The sequence below is a fragment of the Macaca nemestrina genome, chromosome 9 (assembly GCF_043159975.1).
Source record: "Macaca nemestrina isolate mMacNem1 chromosome 9, mMacNem.hap1, whole genome shotgun sequence".
NCBI lineage: Eukaryota > Metazoa > Chordata > Mammalia > Primates > Cercopithecidae > Macaca > Macaca nemestrina.
Window position 1 is genome coordinate 92,752,702 of NC_092133.1, and position 19,157 is coordinate 92,771,858.

At 47.8% G+C, this 19,157-nt stretch overlaps 1 protein-coding gene across 4 annotated transcripts in view; it reads right to left on the bottom strand.

The window, feature by feature from the left end:
- Window positions 1-18,266, bottom strand: part of LOC105472068 (ankyrin repeat domain-containing protein 30B-like) — a 539,363-nt gene extending 521,097 nt beyond the window's left edge. For all 4 annotated transcript variants that reach the window (XM_071070104.1, XM_071070103.1, XM_071070105.1 and 1 more), the window contains exon 1: window positions 17,925-18,266. In XM_071070104.1, coding sequence (XP_070926205.1) covers window positions 17,925-17,956 — 32 coding nt within the window. In that variant the 5' untranslated portion in view covers window positions 17,957-18,266. The remainder of the gene's footprint in view (window positions 1-17,924) is intronic.
- Window positions 18,267-19,157: the final 891 nt, after the last annotated feature.

Below are 19,157 nucleotides of genomic sequence, written 5' to 3' on the forward strand. Positions count from 1 at the left end.
AGGGGCCAGGGTCTAAAACCCCTTGTGGCCTTTGGAATACCAAGCTCTGTGCCAAAGGGTGGAAGGCTGCCCCGCCACACCACAATCTAAGCCCAGGGCATAAAACTCCTCGTGGCTTGGATGGAATCCAGGGCTCAGGGTATACAACCTGGTCTCTGGAATGTGTCTAGACTTGCTGGCTCCTTGCTTCTAGCACTCCCAGGTTCATAAAGTGATTGTATCTTAAACTAGAAGAACATGTTTCCCATTATCTTAAGTAGCAGAACACGTTCCATATGCTTCAAAGGAAATGCTAAACCATCACAGCTACAGCTCACGCGCTTGATGCACTGCTTCCTTTCAATCCCCACATCCTCACCACCTGCCTCCTTGATCACCAATAAATAGCGTGGGCTCCCAGAGCTCAGGGCCTTCGCAGCCTCCACACTAGCGTTGGCCCCCAGTACCACTTTATGCATTCTTGTCTCGTTTCTTTGACTCTACCGGACTTCATAGTCCCCATGGCCTGGTATTGGATGTGGCCACCCCAACAGCCTTCTTTATATTCTTCCATATTTTTCAAATTATCAACGAGGATGACATGTTGCTGCTCTCATTTCCTTTTAAGTTTTTCTTAAGGCACCAATCGCTTAAGAACTGAAAATGAAAACAATATAACAACACTGAAATAGAGCCAGAGAAAATAGACTATAAAACTTTGGGGTTTGCGTTGATAACTTTCAGATTCAAGGTCAACGTATGACCCAACTTCTACAGGAAGCCTGCCCGAAAGATAAAAACTAGGTTTCAAGAGATGAATGTGACACTGATGCTGAGGAGAAGGAAACATTTTTTTGTTTTTGAGGTGGAGTCTCACTTTGTCACCCAGACTGGAGTGCAGTGGTGCAATCTCTGCTCACTGCAACCTCCAGATCCCAGGTTCCAGAGATTCTCCCACCTCAGACTCCCAAGTAGCTGGGATTACAAGTGTGCGCCACCACGCCTGGCTAATTTTTTGTATTTTTAGTAGAGACGGGGTTTTACCATGTTGGCCAGGCTGGTCTGGAACTCCTGACTTCAAGTGATAGGCCCGCTTCAGCCTCCCAAAGTGCTAGGATTACAGGCATGAGCCACTGGGCCCAGCCGAGAAGGAAACGTTTTTAAAGCTATAATCTTCATAACATCATAATTCCTCCTGTATATATTAATGTTAGGCTTTTACTATAATAAATGCCAAGCATCACACATTCCTTATTTCATTTGGGACTTATAAAAAGTCTATAATGTAAGCAGGTGTCATTATCCCCATTTGACCAACAAGGTCATCACAATTCAGAGAGGATAAGCTGGGTACAGCGGCTCACACTTGTAATCTCAGCACTTTGGGAGGCTGAGGTGGGTGGATCATTTGAGATTAGGAATTCAAGAACAGCCTGGCCAACATGGTGAAAACCCATCTCTACTGAAAATACAAAATTAGCCAGGCATAGTGGTGTATACCTGTAATCCCAGCTACTCAGGAGCCTGAAGCAGAAGAACCACTTGAACCTGAAAGGCGGAGGTTGCAGAGAGTCAGGATCGCATCACTGAAATCCTGCCTGGGTGACAGAGTGAGACTCCGTCTCAAAAAAAAAAAAAAGAGAGGATGCAACCAAGATGCCACAGTTCTTAAATGGCAGAGCTAGGGCTCAAACCCAGACCTCCTGACCTTCACTTCCTTCAATGGTATGCCACAGGCACCTCCCAGCAACTCCTAAGAGCCTACCTAAGTCCAAAATTTTGCAAGTAGGTTGTTAAACCATGGGAAGCTTGGAATCGGACCAGGTGGGAGTATTTACACCACATAAATCAGCAAGTGCTACAAATCAGAACTTCCCTCCCACCAAGGCCAGTTTATCAGCACGCAACTGACTCCAATGGCCTCCTTCCCATACTGCAACACATGCACGCACAGAGAGTGAAGTTTTGCTTTTTTAAATATCAGTCAGTACTTCTCTATCCCATCAACTCCAGCTTGTTAGCAGCCTGATAAAATGAAAATGACAGTCTGGTACGGTGGCTCATTCCTGTAATCCCAGCACTTTAGGAGGCCAAGGTGGGTCGATCACCTTAGGTTAGGGGTTCAAGACCAGCCTGGCTAACACGGTGAAACCCCTTCTCTACTAAAAATACAAAAAATTAGCCAGGTGTGATGGCAGGCACCTGTAATCCCAGCTTGGGGGGCCAAGGCAGGAGAATTGCTTGAACCCAGAAGGTGGAGGTTGCAGTGGGCCGAGATAGCACCAATGCTCTCCAGCCTGGGTGACAGAGCCAGGCTCCATCTCAAAAAAAAAAAAAAGAACTGAAATCAGGAGATGCCTTAACTTTCCACGTGCCCCTTAGTAACCTCTTCACCTGAGTCATTTAACCTCCCTGACCCTACATGTCCTTATCTGTTAAATGAGGTCAGTAATTGCTGCTCACTCACTAAGAGTCAGAAGGAATCATGGATGCAAAAACCACATTGCAAACTGCAAAACACCAAGCAGCTGTGGAAAACTGTTTGGCGCGTCCTCCAAAAATGAAACATGGAATGACCATCTGATCCAGCAATTCCACTTCTGGCCATAAACCCGAAAGAACTGGAGGCAGGGGCTCAGACATTTGTGCACCAATGTTCATAGCAGTACAATTCACAACAACCAAGAGGTGGAAGCAACCTGTGTCCATTAACACATGAATGAATAAACAAAAATCAGCCAGGTGTGGTGGCTAACACCTGTGACCCCAGCTACTGGGGAGACTGAGGCAGGGGAATCACTTGAACCCAGGAGGTGGAGGCTCCAGTGAGCCAAAATCGTGCCACTGCACTCCAGCCTGGGCAACAGAGGGAAACTCTGCCTCAAAACTCCAAAAACAAACAAACAAATAACTTAGGGAAAAAATTGTGCTGTGCTGTACTGAACATATACAGCCTTTTTTGTCACTATTCTCTAAAGAATACAGTATAACAACTATTTACATAACATTCACATTATATTAGGTATTACAAGTAATCTAGAGATGATTTAAAGGACATGAGAAAGGAGGCTGAGGAGGGCAGATCACCAGAGGTCAGGAGTTCGAGACCAGCCTGGCCAACATGGTGAAACCTCATACGTACTAAAAATACAAAAATTAGTCAGGCATTGTGCTGGGCACCTGTAATCCCAGCTATTCTGGAGTCTAAGGCAGGAGAATTGCTAGAATCTGGGAGGGGGAAGTTGCAGGGAGCTGAGATTATACCACTACACTCCAGCCTAGGCAACACAGCGAGACTCCATCTCAAAAACAAAACAAAACAAAACAAAAAAAGTACATAGGAAAATGTGCAAAATGTATATGCAAACACTACACCATTTTATATCAGAAACTAGAGCATCCTAAAATTTTGTTATCTGTGGCAGGGGATTCTGGAACCAATCCCCTGAAGATACCAAGGGATGACTGTATCACATGATTCTACTTAAATGTGGTATGTAAAGTAGCCAAATTCATTGAGACAGATAGCAGAATGGTGTGTATCAGAGGGTCAGGGAGGAGGGAATGGGGAGTTAGTGTTTCATGGGTACAGGTTCAGTGTGGAAAGATGAAAGAGTTCTGGAGATGGATAGTGGTGATGTTTGGACAATGCTATAAATGTACTTAACATCACAGAACTGCACACTTAAACATGGTTACGATGGCCAGTTTTAGGCTATGTGTTTGTTTATTTATTTATTTTTTTTTTGAGATGGAGTCTCACTCTATCATCCAGGCTGGAGTGCAGGGACATGATCTCGGCTCACTGCAACCTCCACCTCCCAGGTTCAAGCAATTCTCTTTCCTCAGCCTCCTAACTAGCTGGGATTACAAGCACCTGCCACCACACCCGGCTATTTTTTGCATTTTTAGTAGAGATGGGGGTTTCACCATCTTGGCCAGGCTGGTCTTGAACTCCTGACCTCTTGATCCACCTGCCTCTGCCTCCCAAAGTGCTGGGATTATAGGCATGAGCCACCACACCCAGTCTATGCTATGTATTTTTAACCACAATTTTTAAAAAGAAGTCAAATAGGCCAGACACAATGGCTCATGTCGTAATCCCAGCACTTTGGGATGCTGAGGCAGGCGGGATCATTTGAGATCAGGAGTTTGAGACCAGCCTGGCCAACATGATGAAACCCTTGTCTCTACTAAAAATACAAAAATTAGCTGGTCATAGTGGTGGGAGCCTGTAATCCCAGCTAGTTGGGAGGCTGAGGCAGGAGAATCACTTGAACCCAGGAGGCGGAGGTTGCAGTGAGCAGAGATAGTGCCACTGCACTCCAGCCTGGGTGACACAGCAAGACTCCACCTCAAAAAAAAAAAAACAAAAAAAAAACAGTCAAATATTAAGTCTTGTTACTATATCAAATAATATTTCCATTTGTCAAAGAAGATGAAACGGTCACAGAAAGCCAACATTGTTTGTCCATCACAACTAGGACCACAAACTCCACTTTTACTGACTATGCTAACACATACCAAAAAAATCCAAGGAGCATAATTTTTATACGTTATTGCCAAATACAGGCTGTCTCCACCTTATATGCAAAGTGTGTCCCCAGAGATCACTAAAAGCTTGTTGTTATTGTTGTTGTTTGAGGCATATTTTCTGACAGAAGTGGAATTTTTCATGGTGACCTGAATCCTATTCTGACCTTAAGAAGCCCTTGCAGGCCAGGCGCAGTGCTCATGCCTGTAATCCCAGCACTTTGGGAGGCCAAGGTGGGTGGATCATGAGGTCAGGAGTTTGAGACCAGTCTGGCCAACATGAAACCCCGTGTCTACTAAAAATACAAAAATTATGCAGGGCGCAGTGGCTTACGCCTATAATCCCAGCACTTTGGGAGGCTGAGGCAGGTGGATCATGAGATCAGGAGTTCAAGACCAGCCTGACCAAGATGGTGAAACACCATCTGTACCAAAAATACAAAAATTAGCCAGGTGTGGTGGCGGGCACCTTTAATCCTAGCTACTCGGGAGGCTGAGGCAGGAGAATTGCTTGAACCCGGGAGGCAGAGGTTGCAGTGAGCCGAGATCACACCACTGCACTGCAGCCTGGGCAACAGAGTGAGACTCCACCTCAAAAACAGAATGAAAGAAGCCCTGGCGTCCATGGCAGAGCTGTGATGGTATGTGCAGTCCTGACCTGGCCCTGGAGGAGGAAGGAAGGATTGGAGAGGCAGCCTCCCTTTCCAGAGCCCAGGACAGTTTAGGGCCCAATTTTACAATAGTTGATGTAGGTTGGTTGGCTTGCAGGTCCTTTGCCCCAAAGCCCCAATGCATCATTTCCATCTTGCCTCACTCAGCCCTCAACTCCCCAGTTTGTGGCACTCAACTCTCCAGTGTGCAAACCATGTCAGCCTCCCAGGAATGAAATTACTTCTTCTCCCTTCTGCTTCCCATTCAAATGCTAATTAAGTATTGAGAAAAAGTTATTTCCTAAAAGTCATTTACATAGTAAATAACTGGCAGCCTCTCAACCTGTTTCGAGGTATTTATACATCTTCTCAAGTCATTAGCTTCTTTGGGAATAGGCTCTATCCAGAATTCCCATTTCCAAATCTCATTTCACTCATCAATAAGGACACTGATGTTTGCTTTCTTTTTTTTTTTTTTTTTTTTTGAGATGGAATCTTACTCTGTCACTGAGGCTGGAGTGCAGTAGTGCAGTGGCTGCAAATATCCAAGGAAAGTCAACCTCAGCTGCTGGAGGCAACTACAGCTTGATGACAGTTACTGTATATTCAGTCCCAGTTATGTGCCAGGTACCTCACATATGTCACTGAATCCTTACAACAATCCCACGAGGCAGCAACTCTTATCTCCCTCTGAAACTCAGAGAGATTAAGTAATCTATCCAGAGGCACTGAGCTATGAATGCCTGCACCAGAATGATGTTTTGATTATGTTACATTTCCTCCTCTACCTGGCCTCAGCAAATACATCCTATAAAAGGCTTGCCCTCAAGGTTCAGTGTTAACCAGGAGACAGAATCCCCCATTTCTTTTTTCTTTCTCTCTCTCTCTCTTTTTTTTTTTTTTTTTAAGACAGTCTCACTCTGTCACCCAGGCTGGAGTGCAGTGGCACAGTCTCAGCTTACTGCAACCTCCGCCTCCTGGGTTCAAGTGTTTCTCGTCCCTCAGCCTCCTGAGTAGCTGGGATTACAGACATGCACCACCATGCCAGCTGATTTTTGTGTTTTTAGTGGAGAGAGTGTTTTAACATGTTGGCCAGGCTGGTCTTGAACCCCTGACCTCAGGTGATCCACCCACCTCAGCCTCCCAAAGTCTTTCTACGGTTATAGGTGTGAGTCAGTGCACCTGGTCCCCCATTTCTTTTTCTTTTCTTTCTTTTTGGGGACACGGTCTCTCTCTGTCACCCAGGCTGGAGTGTAGTGGCACCATCATAGCTCACTGCAGCCTCAACCTCCCAGCCTTAAGCGATCCTCCTGCCTCGTCCTCCCAAAGTGCTGGGATGACAAGTGTGAGCCAGTACTCCAGGCTGGAATCTCCCCATTTCTAAGTCCTGCTGAAAGATCTGGAAAAACAGCACGAGACACAGAGAACAGATAGCTGAAGATATAAAATGAAGTTGGTTTGTGGTGGAATGAACTTTACCTTTGGCATGCATTTTGAGGTTGCCTTTTATCTAACTGGAGCCTGAATACTCAATACACTGCATAATAAGCCAAAAAAAAGAAAACAAAAGAGGGAAGGAAGGAAGGAAGGAAGGAAGGAAGGAAGGAAGGAAGGAAGGAAGGAAGGAAGGAAGGGAGGGAGGGAGGGAGGGAGGGAGGGGGGAGGGGGGAGGGAGGGAGGGAGGGAGGGAGGGAGGGAGGAAGGAAGGAAGGGAGGAAGGAAGGAAGGAAGGAAGGAAGGAAGGAAGGGAGGGAGGAAGGAAGGAAGGGAAGGAGGGAGGGAGGGAGGGAAGAAGGAAGGAAGGAAGGAAGGGAGGGAAATCAAGTGAGTGCTAATCAAAACCTAGCCCAAAGAAAAAGAGATCTCCCTCACCACAGAAAGTCAAAGGGGCATAGCCAACATGAACCGAGATCATGCTGGAATCTTTCCCAGAGTCTATGTGTCCTCCTGGACTAAATAAGCATGGAATTGGCCATCTTGCATCAGGAAAATAATTTAGGTCTGCTGACTTGGGCACCAGGTTTCATGGTGGCTGCCTATAAGCAGATCCTTCATTAATTAAAGAAACATAATGGTCAAGCACAGTGGCTCATGCCTGTAATCCCACCACTTTGGGAGGCCAAGGTTGGCGGATCACTTGGTGTCAGGAGTTCAAGACCAACCCGGGCAACATGTTGAAACACCATCTCTACAAAAAATACTAATTTAATTAGCCAGGCATGGTCACATGCACCTGTAGTCTCACCTACTCAGAAGGCTGAGGCAGGAGAATCGCTTGAACCTGGGAGGTGGAGGTTGCAGTGAGCCGAGATCTCACCACTGTACTCCAGGTTGGGTGACAGAGTGAGACTCCGTCTCAAAAAAAAAAAAAAAAAAAAAAAAAAAAACAGAAACAAATCTCCAGTGGGCAAGTTGACCAGTAATGTGACAACTCTCTGCTGAACCTAAGCCCTCCCAGAGGAGACAGGAGGAGAACCAGGAGGAGAGAGATTGAAGGGGATTTAAGGAGATTTATACGGGGAAAGGAAAGATTAAAGAGATTTACAGAGACCCAGCCAAATAAAGTCTCAACACACATAAAGTCTCAGTCTCCCCTGAGAACACACAAATGTCCACCTGGCACCAGTCAAACGTAATTACTGTGCATTCAGTTGCCAAGTTTGAACTAGAAATTTGCACTTGAGACACAATCATCATTAGCTTCTCTGGGAATAGGCTCTATCCAAAACTCCCATTTCCAAATCTCATTTTACTCATCAATAAAGACACTGAAATTTGTTTTCTATATATATATATTTTTTTTTGAGATGGAGTCTCACTCTGTCATTCAGACTGGAGTGCAGTGGCACGATCTCAGCTCACTGCAATCTCCACCTCCCGTGTTCAAGTGATTCTCTTACCTCAGCCTCCCAAGTAGCTAGGACTACAGGCACATGCCACCATGCCAGGTTAATTTTTGTGTTTTTAGTAGAGATGGGGTTTCACCATGTTGGCCAGGCTAGTCTCGAACTCCTGATCTCAAATGATCAGCCCACTTCAGCCTCCCGAAGTGCTGGGATTACAGGCGTGAGCCATGGCGCCCAGCCTGTTATCTTTTTTCAATCAAGAAAAACTTTTGCCAGGCACGGTGGCTCACACCTGTAAACCCAGCATTTTGGGAGGCCAAGGCGGGTGGATCGCCTGAGCTCAGGAGTTCGAGACCAGCCTGGCCAACATGGTGAAACCCGTCCCTACAAAAATACAATAATTAGCCGGGTGTGGTGATGTGTGCCTGTAGTCTCAGCTACTTGGGAGGCTGAGGCAGGAGAATCGCTTGAACCTGGGAGATGGAGGCTGCAGTGAGCTGAAATCAAGCCACTACACTCCAGCCTGGGTTACAGAGTGAGACTCTGTCTCCAAATACAAAAAAAAGAAAAACTTGTAGGCCAGACACGGTGGCTTGCGCCTATAATCTCAGCACTTAGGAAGCCTAAGGCGGGCGGGATCGCTTGAGCCCAAGAGTTGGAGACCAGTCTGGGCAACACAGTGTGACCTCACCTCTACAAAAAATAAAAGTAGTTGGACGTGGTGGTATGGACCTGTAGTTGCAGCTACTCAGGAGGCTGAGATGGGAGGATCACTTGAGCCCACGAATTCAAGGCTGCAGTGAGTTATGATCAGACCACTATTCTCCAGTCTCCAAGGTGTGACAGAGCAAGACCTTGTTTCAAAAAAAAAAATCTTTTTATTAAAAAAAAGAATAAAACACCCCGTCAAAGAAAAGGAGTAGTAAGAGTTCTTGTGTTTATTATATTTCCCACTGAAAGGGTTTGGGCTTTAAATTCCCAAGTCAAGTTGGACAGTTAGAGGTTAAAGGCCCACCTGTGAAAGTGATCTAGCTCTTTCTATTGATAATTCTAAAGGCAGAAAACAGCACTTTCAGAGAATTAAACAGCTCTTTCCAATGCTAACATTTCCAGCCTATCATAGGTGTTTCCCACTGTGACAGAAGAGAAGGTACCTGAAATTCCCTCCCAGAATTTCACCTTCAAATTCAGAAATCCCTCCCCAGGGGAGCCCAGAAGCCCAAGGCTATGAGCTTGCCTTGTAAACTGTTTCCAGAGCCTTTCAGCACATGGGCAGCCCCACTGTGCAGACAGAGCAGGTGCTCCAAAAATTCTTGGGGAAACAAGAAAAACACCAAATGAACCGTTCTTCCAACCCTAACTCCTTGGAGAATCTCACACCCCACATCCAGTCCACCAGCAATTCCTACCAGCTCCACCTTTAAAATACAAACAGAATCAGGCTGGCCATGGTGGCTCACGCTTGTAATCCCAGCCCTTTAAGAGACTGAGGCGGGCAGATCATGACATCGGGAGATTGAGACCATCCTGGCCAACACAGTAAAACCCCATCTCCACTGTATCGGGAGAACCCACCCCTGATAATTCAACATGGGTCCTTTTATATTTTTCCTAAGTGTTGGCTGGTCTGAGAAATAAAGGGAAAGAGTACAAAAGAGAGAAATTTTAAAGCTGTGTCCAGGGGAGACATCACATGTCAGCAGGGTCCGTGATGCCCCTGAGCCATAAAACCAGCAAGATTTTACTAGCAATTTTCTAAAGGGAAGGAGTGTATGAATAGGGTGTGGGTCACAGAGATCACACGCTTCAAGTGCAACAAAAGATCACAAGGCAGAAAGTCAGGGTGAGATCACAAGGTCAGGGCGAAACTAGAATCACTAATGAACTTCCATGTCCCTTTGTGTACACACTGTCATTGATAAACACTTTAACAGGGTTTAAGAGCAGAGAACTGGACTGACTAGAATTTGCCAGGCTGGAATTTCCGAATCCTAGCAAGCCTGGGGGTGCTGCAGGAGACTAGGGCGTGTTTCATCCCTATCTACATCTGCATAAAGGCAGACACTTATAGGGTGGCCATTTTAGAGGCCCCACCCTGGGAATGCATTCTTTTCCCAGGGCTGTTAATTAATATTCCTTACTGGGGAAAGAATTCAGCGATATTTCTCCTACCCGTTTTTGGTAATAAGAGAAATATGGCTCTATCCTGCTCGGCCCACAGACAGCCAAACTTTAAAGTTATCACCCTTGTTCCCTGAAAATCGCTGTTATCCTGTTCATAAGGTGGCCAGATTTCATATTCTTCAAACACACATGCTCTACAAACAATTTGTGTAGTTAACGCAATCATCACAGGGTCCTGAGGCGACATACATCCTCAGCTTACGGAGATGATGGGATTAAGAGATTAAAGTAAAGACAAGCATAGGAAATCACAAGAGTATTGATTGGGAAAGGGATAAATGTCCATGAAATCTTCACAATTTATGTTCAGAGACTTCAGTAAGGACAGGCGTAAGAAATTATGAAAGTATTAATTTGGGGAACTAATAAATGTCCATGAAATCTTCACAATTCATGTTCTTCTGCCATGGCTTCAGCCCATCCCTCCATTTGAGGTCCCTGACTTCCCACAACACATTAAGAATACAAAAACTAGTTGGGTGTGGTGGCACACACCTGTAATCCCAGCTACTTGAGAGGCTGAGGCAGGAGAATCTCCTGAACCTGGGAGGCAGAGATTGCAGCGGGCCAAGATCACACCACTGCACTCCAGCATGGTGACAGAGCAGGACTCTGTCTCAAGAAAAACAAAACACACCCAGAATCCAACCACTTCTCACCACCTCCATGGCTGCTTCCCAATTCTAAACATCATTACCTCTCAGGTGGGTCACTGAAGGAGCCTAACTGGTCTCCCCTCTTCTGCCCTTGAACCCTAACCATCTGTTCCAAACACAGCCCCCCAGGGATCACGAAAAGCACAAATCAGATCAACTTACTCCTCTGCTTAAAACCCTCCAGGTTCCCCATTTCTCTTAGAGTGAAAGCCAAAGTCTTCACTGCAGCCTATCAGGCCCCTGTCAACCTGCCCTCCCAACACCCCTTGCCCTCGCTCTCCCCACATCTCTCTATCACCTTAGCTCCCCTTATTCTTCCCCCTTGACTGCATGGCCTCCTGGAAGTTATTGGGCCTCAAAAATGCCAGGCATGGCCAGGCATGATGGCTCACACCTATAATGCCAGCATTTTGGGAAGCTGAGGTGGGAGGATTGCTTGAGCTCAGTTCAAGACCAGCCTGGGCAAAAAGGCAAGATCTCATCTCTACAAAAATAAAAAAAAATCAGCCAAGTGTGGTGATACATGACTGCAGTACCAGCGACTCAGGAGACTGAATGGGGAGGATCACTGGAACCCAGGTCAAGGCTGCAGTGAGCTATGATCATGCCACTGCACTCTGGCCTGGTGGCCTGGTGACAGATTGAGACCCTGTCTCAAAAAAAAAAAAAAAAAAAAAATTCCAGGCAGGCTTCTGCATCAGGTACTTGCCCTTGCTGTTGCCTTTGACTAGAAGAGTCTATGTTCAGACAGCCCCAAGATGGCTCTTTCTAGATCTGCATTCAAGCATCACCTCAAGCTGCCATTGCCCCACCCCACACATCCCCTTTGGCTCCAGGTTCCTGCCTAACCTGCAGCTTCTAATGTACTGTTCCTTTCTGTTCTTTGTCCCTTGTATTTTCTGTGGCTCCAGGACAGCAGGCATTCTCATTTCTTCACGGCCGTTGCCTCGGTGCCTAGAATATAGCAGGTGTTCAACTGATATTTTTAAATGTATGAGAGGCTGAATTTTTATCACACTTCAAAACCAGAGGACTGGGGAATCCAAACATCTAAGGAAGACTGTAGTGGGGATACCCTTGGGGAGAAGTCTAGGGGCTTCCCACCTCTCATTTTCTCTCGGCAACATTCTTCCAAATGCTTCTCAGACTGTCAAATTCTGAGTAACTCCAGAAAAACGACTATGAAATCCACCAGCCAAGTATGCAAACCACCTTGAATCTCTGTGCATCCTCCCCCCCACCACACACACACACACACACACACACACACACACACACGCACACATGCACACACACGTGCACGCACACGCACAGGCACACACGCACACACACACGTGTGCACACACACACACGCACACACACACGCACACACAAACATCAAAAAAGGATAGTTGAGTCTGTTTTCCATCTGGACTTTCAGACAAACCAATCATCTGTGTCCTTCATAGTTGTATTGATTGGGCAATTTCAGAATAAGTAGTGTAGTATGAGATAAGTGGGAAAAGACGGTTCAGGCAGGAGAATTGCTTGAGCCCAGGAGTTTGAGGCTGCAGTGAGCTATGATTGCTCCACTGCACTCCAGCCTGGGTGATGGAATAAGGGTCTGCCTCAAAAAAAAAAAAAAAAAAAAATCCTCCAAACAGAAATGAGCTGTGCCTAGTCACACAAGGAAAGCCCCTAGGGAATAAAAGCAAGTGCCCTCCTTACACAGGGAACTACGAAATCTTGGGGTTGCAAGGGTACTTGAAAATTATCTCAGCTGATCGCAGCGGCTCACGCCTGTAATCCCAGCACTTTAGGAGGCTGATGCGGGTGGATCACAAGGCCAAGAGATTGAGACCATCCTAGCCAACATGGTGAAACCCCGTCTCTAGTAAAAATACAAAAATTAATGGCACATGACTGTAGTCCCAGCTACTTGGGAGGCTGAGGCAGGAGAATTGCTTGAACCCGGGAAGCGGAGGTTGCAGTGAGCCGAGATCGTGCCATTGCACTCCAGCCTGCAGATAGAACGAGACTCTATCTCAAAAAAAAACCAAACAAACGAAAAAAGACAATTATCTCATCTGCCCTGTCCGCCACTCCCCCAACCGGCCTTGATGTTTATAGATGAAGAAACTGAGACAGGGAGAAGGTAATGTAGGTCAATGTCCAAGCAGCCCACAGGCCACAAAAACCCTCAGGGCTGAGCCAGACCTAGAACCCAGTCTCAAATCTTCCACAATGCCTTGTCCAGCCATCTACAGGCAGGAACGACTTCAATTTCAAATGCTCAGTCTATATGAAAAACACCTATTCATACCCCACTGAGATGGAGATACATTTTCTAGGACATGCCACATTCATGTACTCCAGGGGAAATGAAGTTTGTTGGGTGACTCATTCTGTAATGGGCCAAGTACTCAGGCCTTTCTATTCACAAGTATTTCACAGTATGAAAACTACAGAAGTGACTTCTATGAGTCTGGGGTACTTCCTAGACACCACACGAAAGCTTTCCTCCCATCCATATACTTCTCCTCCAAATAGTATTTTAGGGATTTTTTTTTTTTTTTTTTTTCCTTCAGAAGTCACTGAAGGATAGCTACAATAGAGATGGCCTGAACAGCCTTAGCAAATACACCAACAGAAATATGTACTCCTCCTAATTTGCCATTATATAACATTTATTTGCTCTCACAGCATGCCAAGGGTCTGAAAACATGTTGATTAATAAACAATAATTAAGTCTCACCACCTTTTTCAGAGATGGTTATGTTCTGGGATTCCCTTTTGTAGGAGGCTGGACTGAAATGCACAGGTTGAAAGCTTTCTACCTGAGACCTGACTCAGAGGTGCATCAGACAACCCAGGCCAAACCACAAAGCTCAGTCCTTTCTCTTGTCCTGCATTTTGCTTCCTCAATCTCATTTTCCACCCACCTGGGCCAACCTTCACTCCCATTTGGCCCCCACTCTCCAGCAAGGTCCCTCTAACCACACATACTAAACATCCTGACCCCTTAGCTTCCAACAGTAAATGCTCAGTTCCATGAGGCGAGATACCTGGATAAGACAGTCGATACCAGATTACAAAGTCTGGCAAAGTGAGTGTTCCTCCAGCCTTTGCAATTCTTTATTTTAAACACATGTGAACACTGTGAGCTAACAGCCCTGCTTCTTGCAAGGCTTTCTTACCTTCGTATCTTAAAGACATATGGTGAAAGTGGGGCAAACAAAGTGATTGCAACTGCGGCATACTTTGGAAATGAATGGCAGTGGTCAATTGTTGATGCCTTTCATTTGTGTTAGATTTCATTCAAAACAAGAGAAGGGTCTAGACTCAAAATCCACACTGAAGGGACCAGAAGTCACCTCCACATTAAGACTTAGGCCAAGGTCACTGGTTGTGGCCCAGGGTACAGCAGGCATCTTGAACTGGGGACCGCTTCTAAAAAGTTCACAGAGGCAAAATGATGGCAATCCAAAAGCTCTGAAATGCTTCCAAATTTTGATAACATTATGCTATCATTATTGCCATCATTATGTTTTCTTACTTATTTATTTACGTATTTTTTGAGACTGAGCCTCGCTCTGTCACCCAGGCTGGAGTGCAGTGGTGCAATCTCAGTTCACTGAAACATCCTCCTCCCAGGTTCAAGTGATTTTCCTGCCTCAGCCTTCCGAGTGGCTGGAATTATAGGCATGTACCACCACACCCGGCTAATTTTTGTATTGTTAGTAGGGACCAGGTTTCACCATGCTGGCCGGGCTGGTCTCGAACTCCTGACTTCAAGTGATCCACTGGCCTTGGCCTCCGAAGGTGCTGGGATTACAGGTGTGAGCCACCACGCCCTGCCCATTATGTTTTCTTTTTATTATTATTATACTTTATGTTCTAGGGTACATGTGCACAACATGCAGGTTTGTTACATATGTATACATGTGCCATGTTGGTGTGCTGCACCCATTAACTCGTCATTTACATTAGGTATATCTCCTAATACTATCCCTCCCGGTGTGTGATGATAACCTTCCTGTGTCCAACTGATCTCATTGTTCAGTTCCCACCTATGAGTGAGAACATGCGGTGTTTGGTTTTCTGTTCTTGTGATAGTTTGCTGAGAATGATGGTTTCCAGCTGCATCCATGTCCCTACAAAGGACACAAACTCATCCTTTTTCAAGGCTGCATAGTATTCCATGGTGTATATGTGCCACATTTTCTTAATCCAGTCTGTCACTGACGGACATCTGGGTTGATTCCAAGTCTTTGCTATTGTGAATAGTGCCGCAATAAACATACGTGTGCATGTGTCTTCATAGCAGCATCATTTATAATCCTTTGGGTATATACCCAGTAATGGGATGGCTGCGCAAATGGTATTTCTAGTTTTAGATCCTTGAGGAATTGCCACACTGTTTTCCACAATGGTTGAACTAGTTTACAGTCCCACCAACAGTGTAAGAGTGTTCCTATTTCTCTACATCCTCTCCAGCACCTGTTGTTTCCTGACTTTTTAATGATTGCCATTCTAACTGGTGTGAGATGGTATCTCATTGTGGTTTTGATTTGCATTTCTCTGATGGCAAGTAATGATGAGCATTTTTTCATGTGTCTGTTGGCTGCATAAATGTCTTCTTTTAAGAAGTGTCTGTTCATATCCTTTGCCTACTTTTTGATGGGGTTGTTTTTTTTCTTTACATTAATATTGAAGTTAGTTTTCCAAATACTAAAGTTAAGTCAAATTATTTACTAAGTATTTGCCATTACAAAATCTACAAAGTATGTCAACCCTGTATGGATAATCAAAAGTTGCTCTGCCTATCTGTGAATATCAGCTCCGCCACTTAATAGCTTACTAAGGTTTGGCAGCTCACATATCTCTGCCTCCTTAGTTTTCTCATCAGCAATTTGGGTATAAGGGTAAATACCTACCTCATAAGGTTACTCTGAGATTTAAATCAGTTAATACACATAATGCATGTAGAATAACACCTGGTCCTGGGGATACATTTCAGAATACCACCTATGATTACCATGATTATTATGTTGAGTAAAAACAACTTGATCGTCGCAATGTTTCTCTTTCACTCTTCTAGGTCCTCTGCCAGCACTACAGTGGGAAGTTCCTTTGCAAAGAATTCCATCCCAGGCAGAAGGTAATGCTTTGGGACCCTAAGAGAGACCCATTCCCAAAGCTCACAGGGAACATGACTGGAGTCCAAGAGACTGTTCTGCCAGAGGGAAAATCCCCATTTTTCCCCAAGGCGGAAACCACATGCAGTCATCTCCAAACACCGTGCTCCAGCAGGAGCCACAGCTCCCCAAGCCTCAGCAGCCCCGCCACTGCAGAGGTGCAGCTGCAGGAGTCAGTTAGGGTACAGTGTATCAGTAACCCAGAAGCTTCAGGCAGGAAGCCAGTGTGGGATCTCAGGTGGGAACAAGCCATAGACAGGAAGGCACTCACACCAGGTGGGTCCCCACGCTCTCCCTTAGCCTCATCAGTGGCCACAGCGCAGGTCCTGCATGACAGGCAAAGGCCATGCTTTCTTGTTTCTCAGTAACTTGAGCATCTCAGAATCACAACCCCAAACCCGAACAAACCTCAGTGGCAATTTTCAAAAGTTTTGACCCAAACTAACCCCTTACCTGGCTGCACTGAGAGGCAACCCCAAACCCCTCTTTATTAAAAAGCTACCCCTTTTTCTGTTTTCATTCCAACAAAGACAGCAAATAGGTGTCCTCCCTGAAAGGCAGCAGCCACAGCAGGGAGACCCCACTTTAGTCCTCAGTGTGCGCCTTCCCAGGAATCAAGAGGCAGGGCTGAGAACACCACCTTCATAACTTCTCTCAGGGGGACCCCCTGCAGATCTGCATGAGGCGTGAGGGTAATTACGGGGAAATGACTGAACAGCAGCAGACCTTGAGCCTGGACATGAAAACAACCTGGGTAATGTGGTGCTGGAAAAACAGACCAAGCACAGAAACAAGCACACAGAAAAAAGGAAGGAAAGAAAGAGCACCCAACAACGCACTGATTAATCCCATGAAATACTTCCTCTTTTTTTCCCAGCCTAATCAACACCTCCATGAACCCCTGCAAAATGTGTATTTCAGACTGCTCACCTGTGCGTGAATACACATACACTGACAGATACTAATGCACAACAAATACTGGTCGTATGAGGGAAGAAAATAACGAACTTCAGATCATTCGGCAGGTCCTGATTCTCTTTCACTATGAGCCTCCCCACCTATTCTGAGCCTCTCCAAAACAAAGCAAACAAGACCCAACTCCTGGGCAGAAAGGGAACAGCAGCCAAGCTGAGCAGCACATCCTTGGAGAATTCCTGTAATTGACTTCGGATTATTTCTGCTCTCTTGAGACTCAGCCATCAGCATGGGACTCAGTGCAGCCCGGAAGAGAGCCGCCGGCTCAGTGACGCACCCAGACCCTCCCTTGGAGACGCGCTCCCTGGCGCCTGCTGCGGAACCCCAGTGAAATGCACAGACCCTCCTGTGAAGCTCTGCCCACGTGTGACCGTGAGCACTGCGAAGCCCTCCCCTTCCATCCTACCGTGGCCACCCAAAGTCTTGCCTACATCTCGTACATGCAGATGTCAATTCCGTAGGAATACATGATGTAAGCACACAAACGGGAATGACTAGAGGCTGATCTTCTCTTGACCAAGTCTCCCCAACGCGGTGAGCCCAGGCACAGGACGAGTAAACCCACACAGCCGGTAAACAGCCATCCCCAACATGCTCAGCCCACAGCCACGCTTGGGGAAAAGGGAGCGGAGAGGGCTGCTGTGTCAAGGGAAGTGGGAAGTCGCCCGCCCTTGTGGGCTGCTCCCTGACAGCCCGGCGCTGCCCCCTCCCCCTCCCAGGAACGGCGCCCACCCGGGGGTCGCAGGCCCACGTGTTGGGCGCGCCCAGGGAACTCCGTAGCGCCGAGAATGGGACACTGAGGACGCGGCAACGTGCCGGGTTCCTGCCGCGATGGTGGTGGCAGCAGCGGCGGCGGCAGCCTGAGCCGCTCCTGCAGCCCCCGCTGCCGCCACATCCACCCTCGCCTCCCGGGTCGCCACTTACGTTCCGAGGGTCTCCTTGAACTCTAAGGTCATCTTGATGTCTTCAGCCTGCTTTATCTAGGAGGAGCTGCTCTCACCATTCTCCCGGGCCGTGGCCGACTAACACCGCGCGGAGGGGCGGCCTGGGGTGCACTGCGGAGGGGGAGCCGCCTCGGGCTGCGGCGCAGCTTCCTCCTCTTCAGTTTCCTCTTGGGCTCTCGCCGCCGCCACCGTGGTCTCTCCCAGGCTCTTATTTCTGCTGTTCTCGGGCACAGACTTCCTGCCGGCGCCTGCCAGCCTCACTTTCTACTACTTTCTTGCCTCCCTCCCGCTCCCTCCCTGCCGCCCGCGGCGTTCCCTCCAGCTCACTCCTCCTCTTCTTCCTCCCCGTCCCACGGGCTCTCCGCCCTCCCCTTGCGCCCCGGCCGCTCCCCGCCTCCCACGTGCAGCCTTCGGGGATGTCCCGCTCCCCTCCCAGGAGCGCCGGGCCGCTGCCATCGCCTCCCTTGGAGCCCCGGGGAGGGCGGGTGCGAGCCCTGGGCAGGTGCAGGGCGCCAAGAGGCCCAGCCCCTCAGGGAGCTGAAAGCGGAGCCAAGTCTGGGGGCACCAGGGCTTTCCTGTCTCCGGCTGGAGGGGGCTACTCTGCTTGGCGTGGAAGCTCCGGGCGGGCGGGGGTGCGTGACGGCAGGATGCGGGGTACCCAGGGCGGGGCGCCTTCCCAAGCTGTGGCCAGTAACAGCGCGGGCTGGGGTGGGGGCCATTTGCTATGGCAAAGGGCGGCTGCCGCTGGGATAGAGGCTGCGGATGGGAGCTCATTCGCATTGCACCAAATCGGTTTCACGTCAGTTTAGGGACCGACCGCGAGGAGCAAGGCTGAGAGCCTCCAGGCTGGCATGAGCAGGACGCGCCAGCAGCTGCCTCCTGGTCCGTTTGAGAGCAAAACTCCTGCGGGTGTTTGGAGGCCGCGCGGGTGCCCCGGCGCCGGGCTGGAGCTGCCGGTGGGCCTGGCCAGCCTGGCTACCCTGGCTCACACTTGGCCCCTTCTGGCATCTCCCTCTCTCCTCCCAGAGAGTCAGTGGAAAGTGATACCCTGCCCCTCAGCCCTCTCGGAGGGGCCCACAGGCGGCTGGCTTAGTAGGGTGTCCGAGTGGCAGGGCAGCACCTGCTTTCCTATGGGCTGCCAAAAGTAACCCAGAGAATTCCCTCGGACTCCCATCTCCCAGCTGTACGTTGGCCTACGCGCCCCACTCCTGTG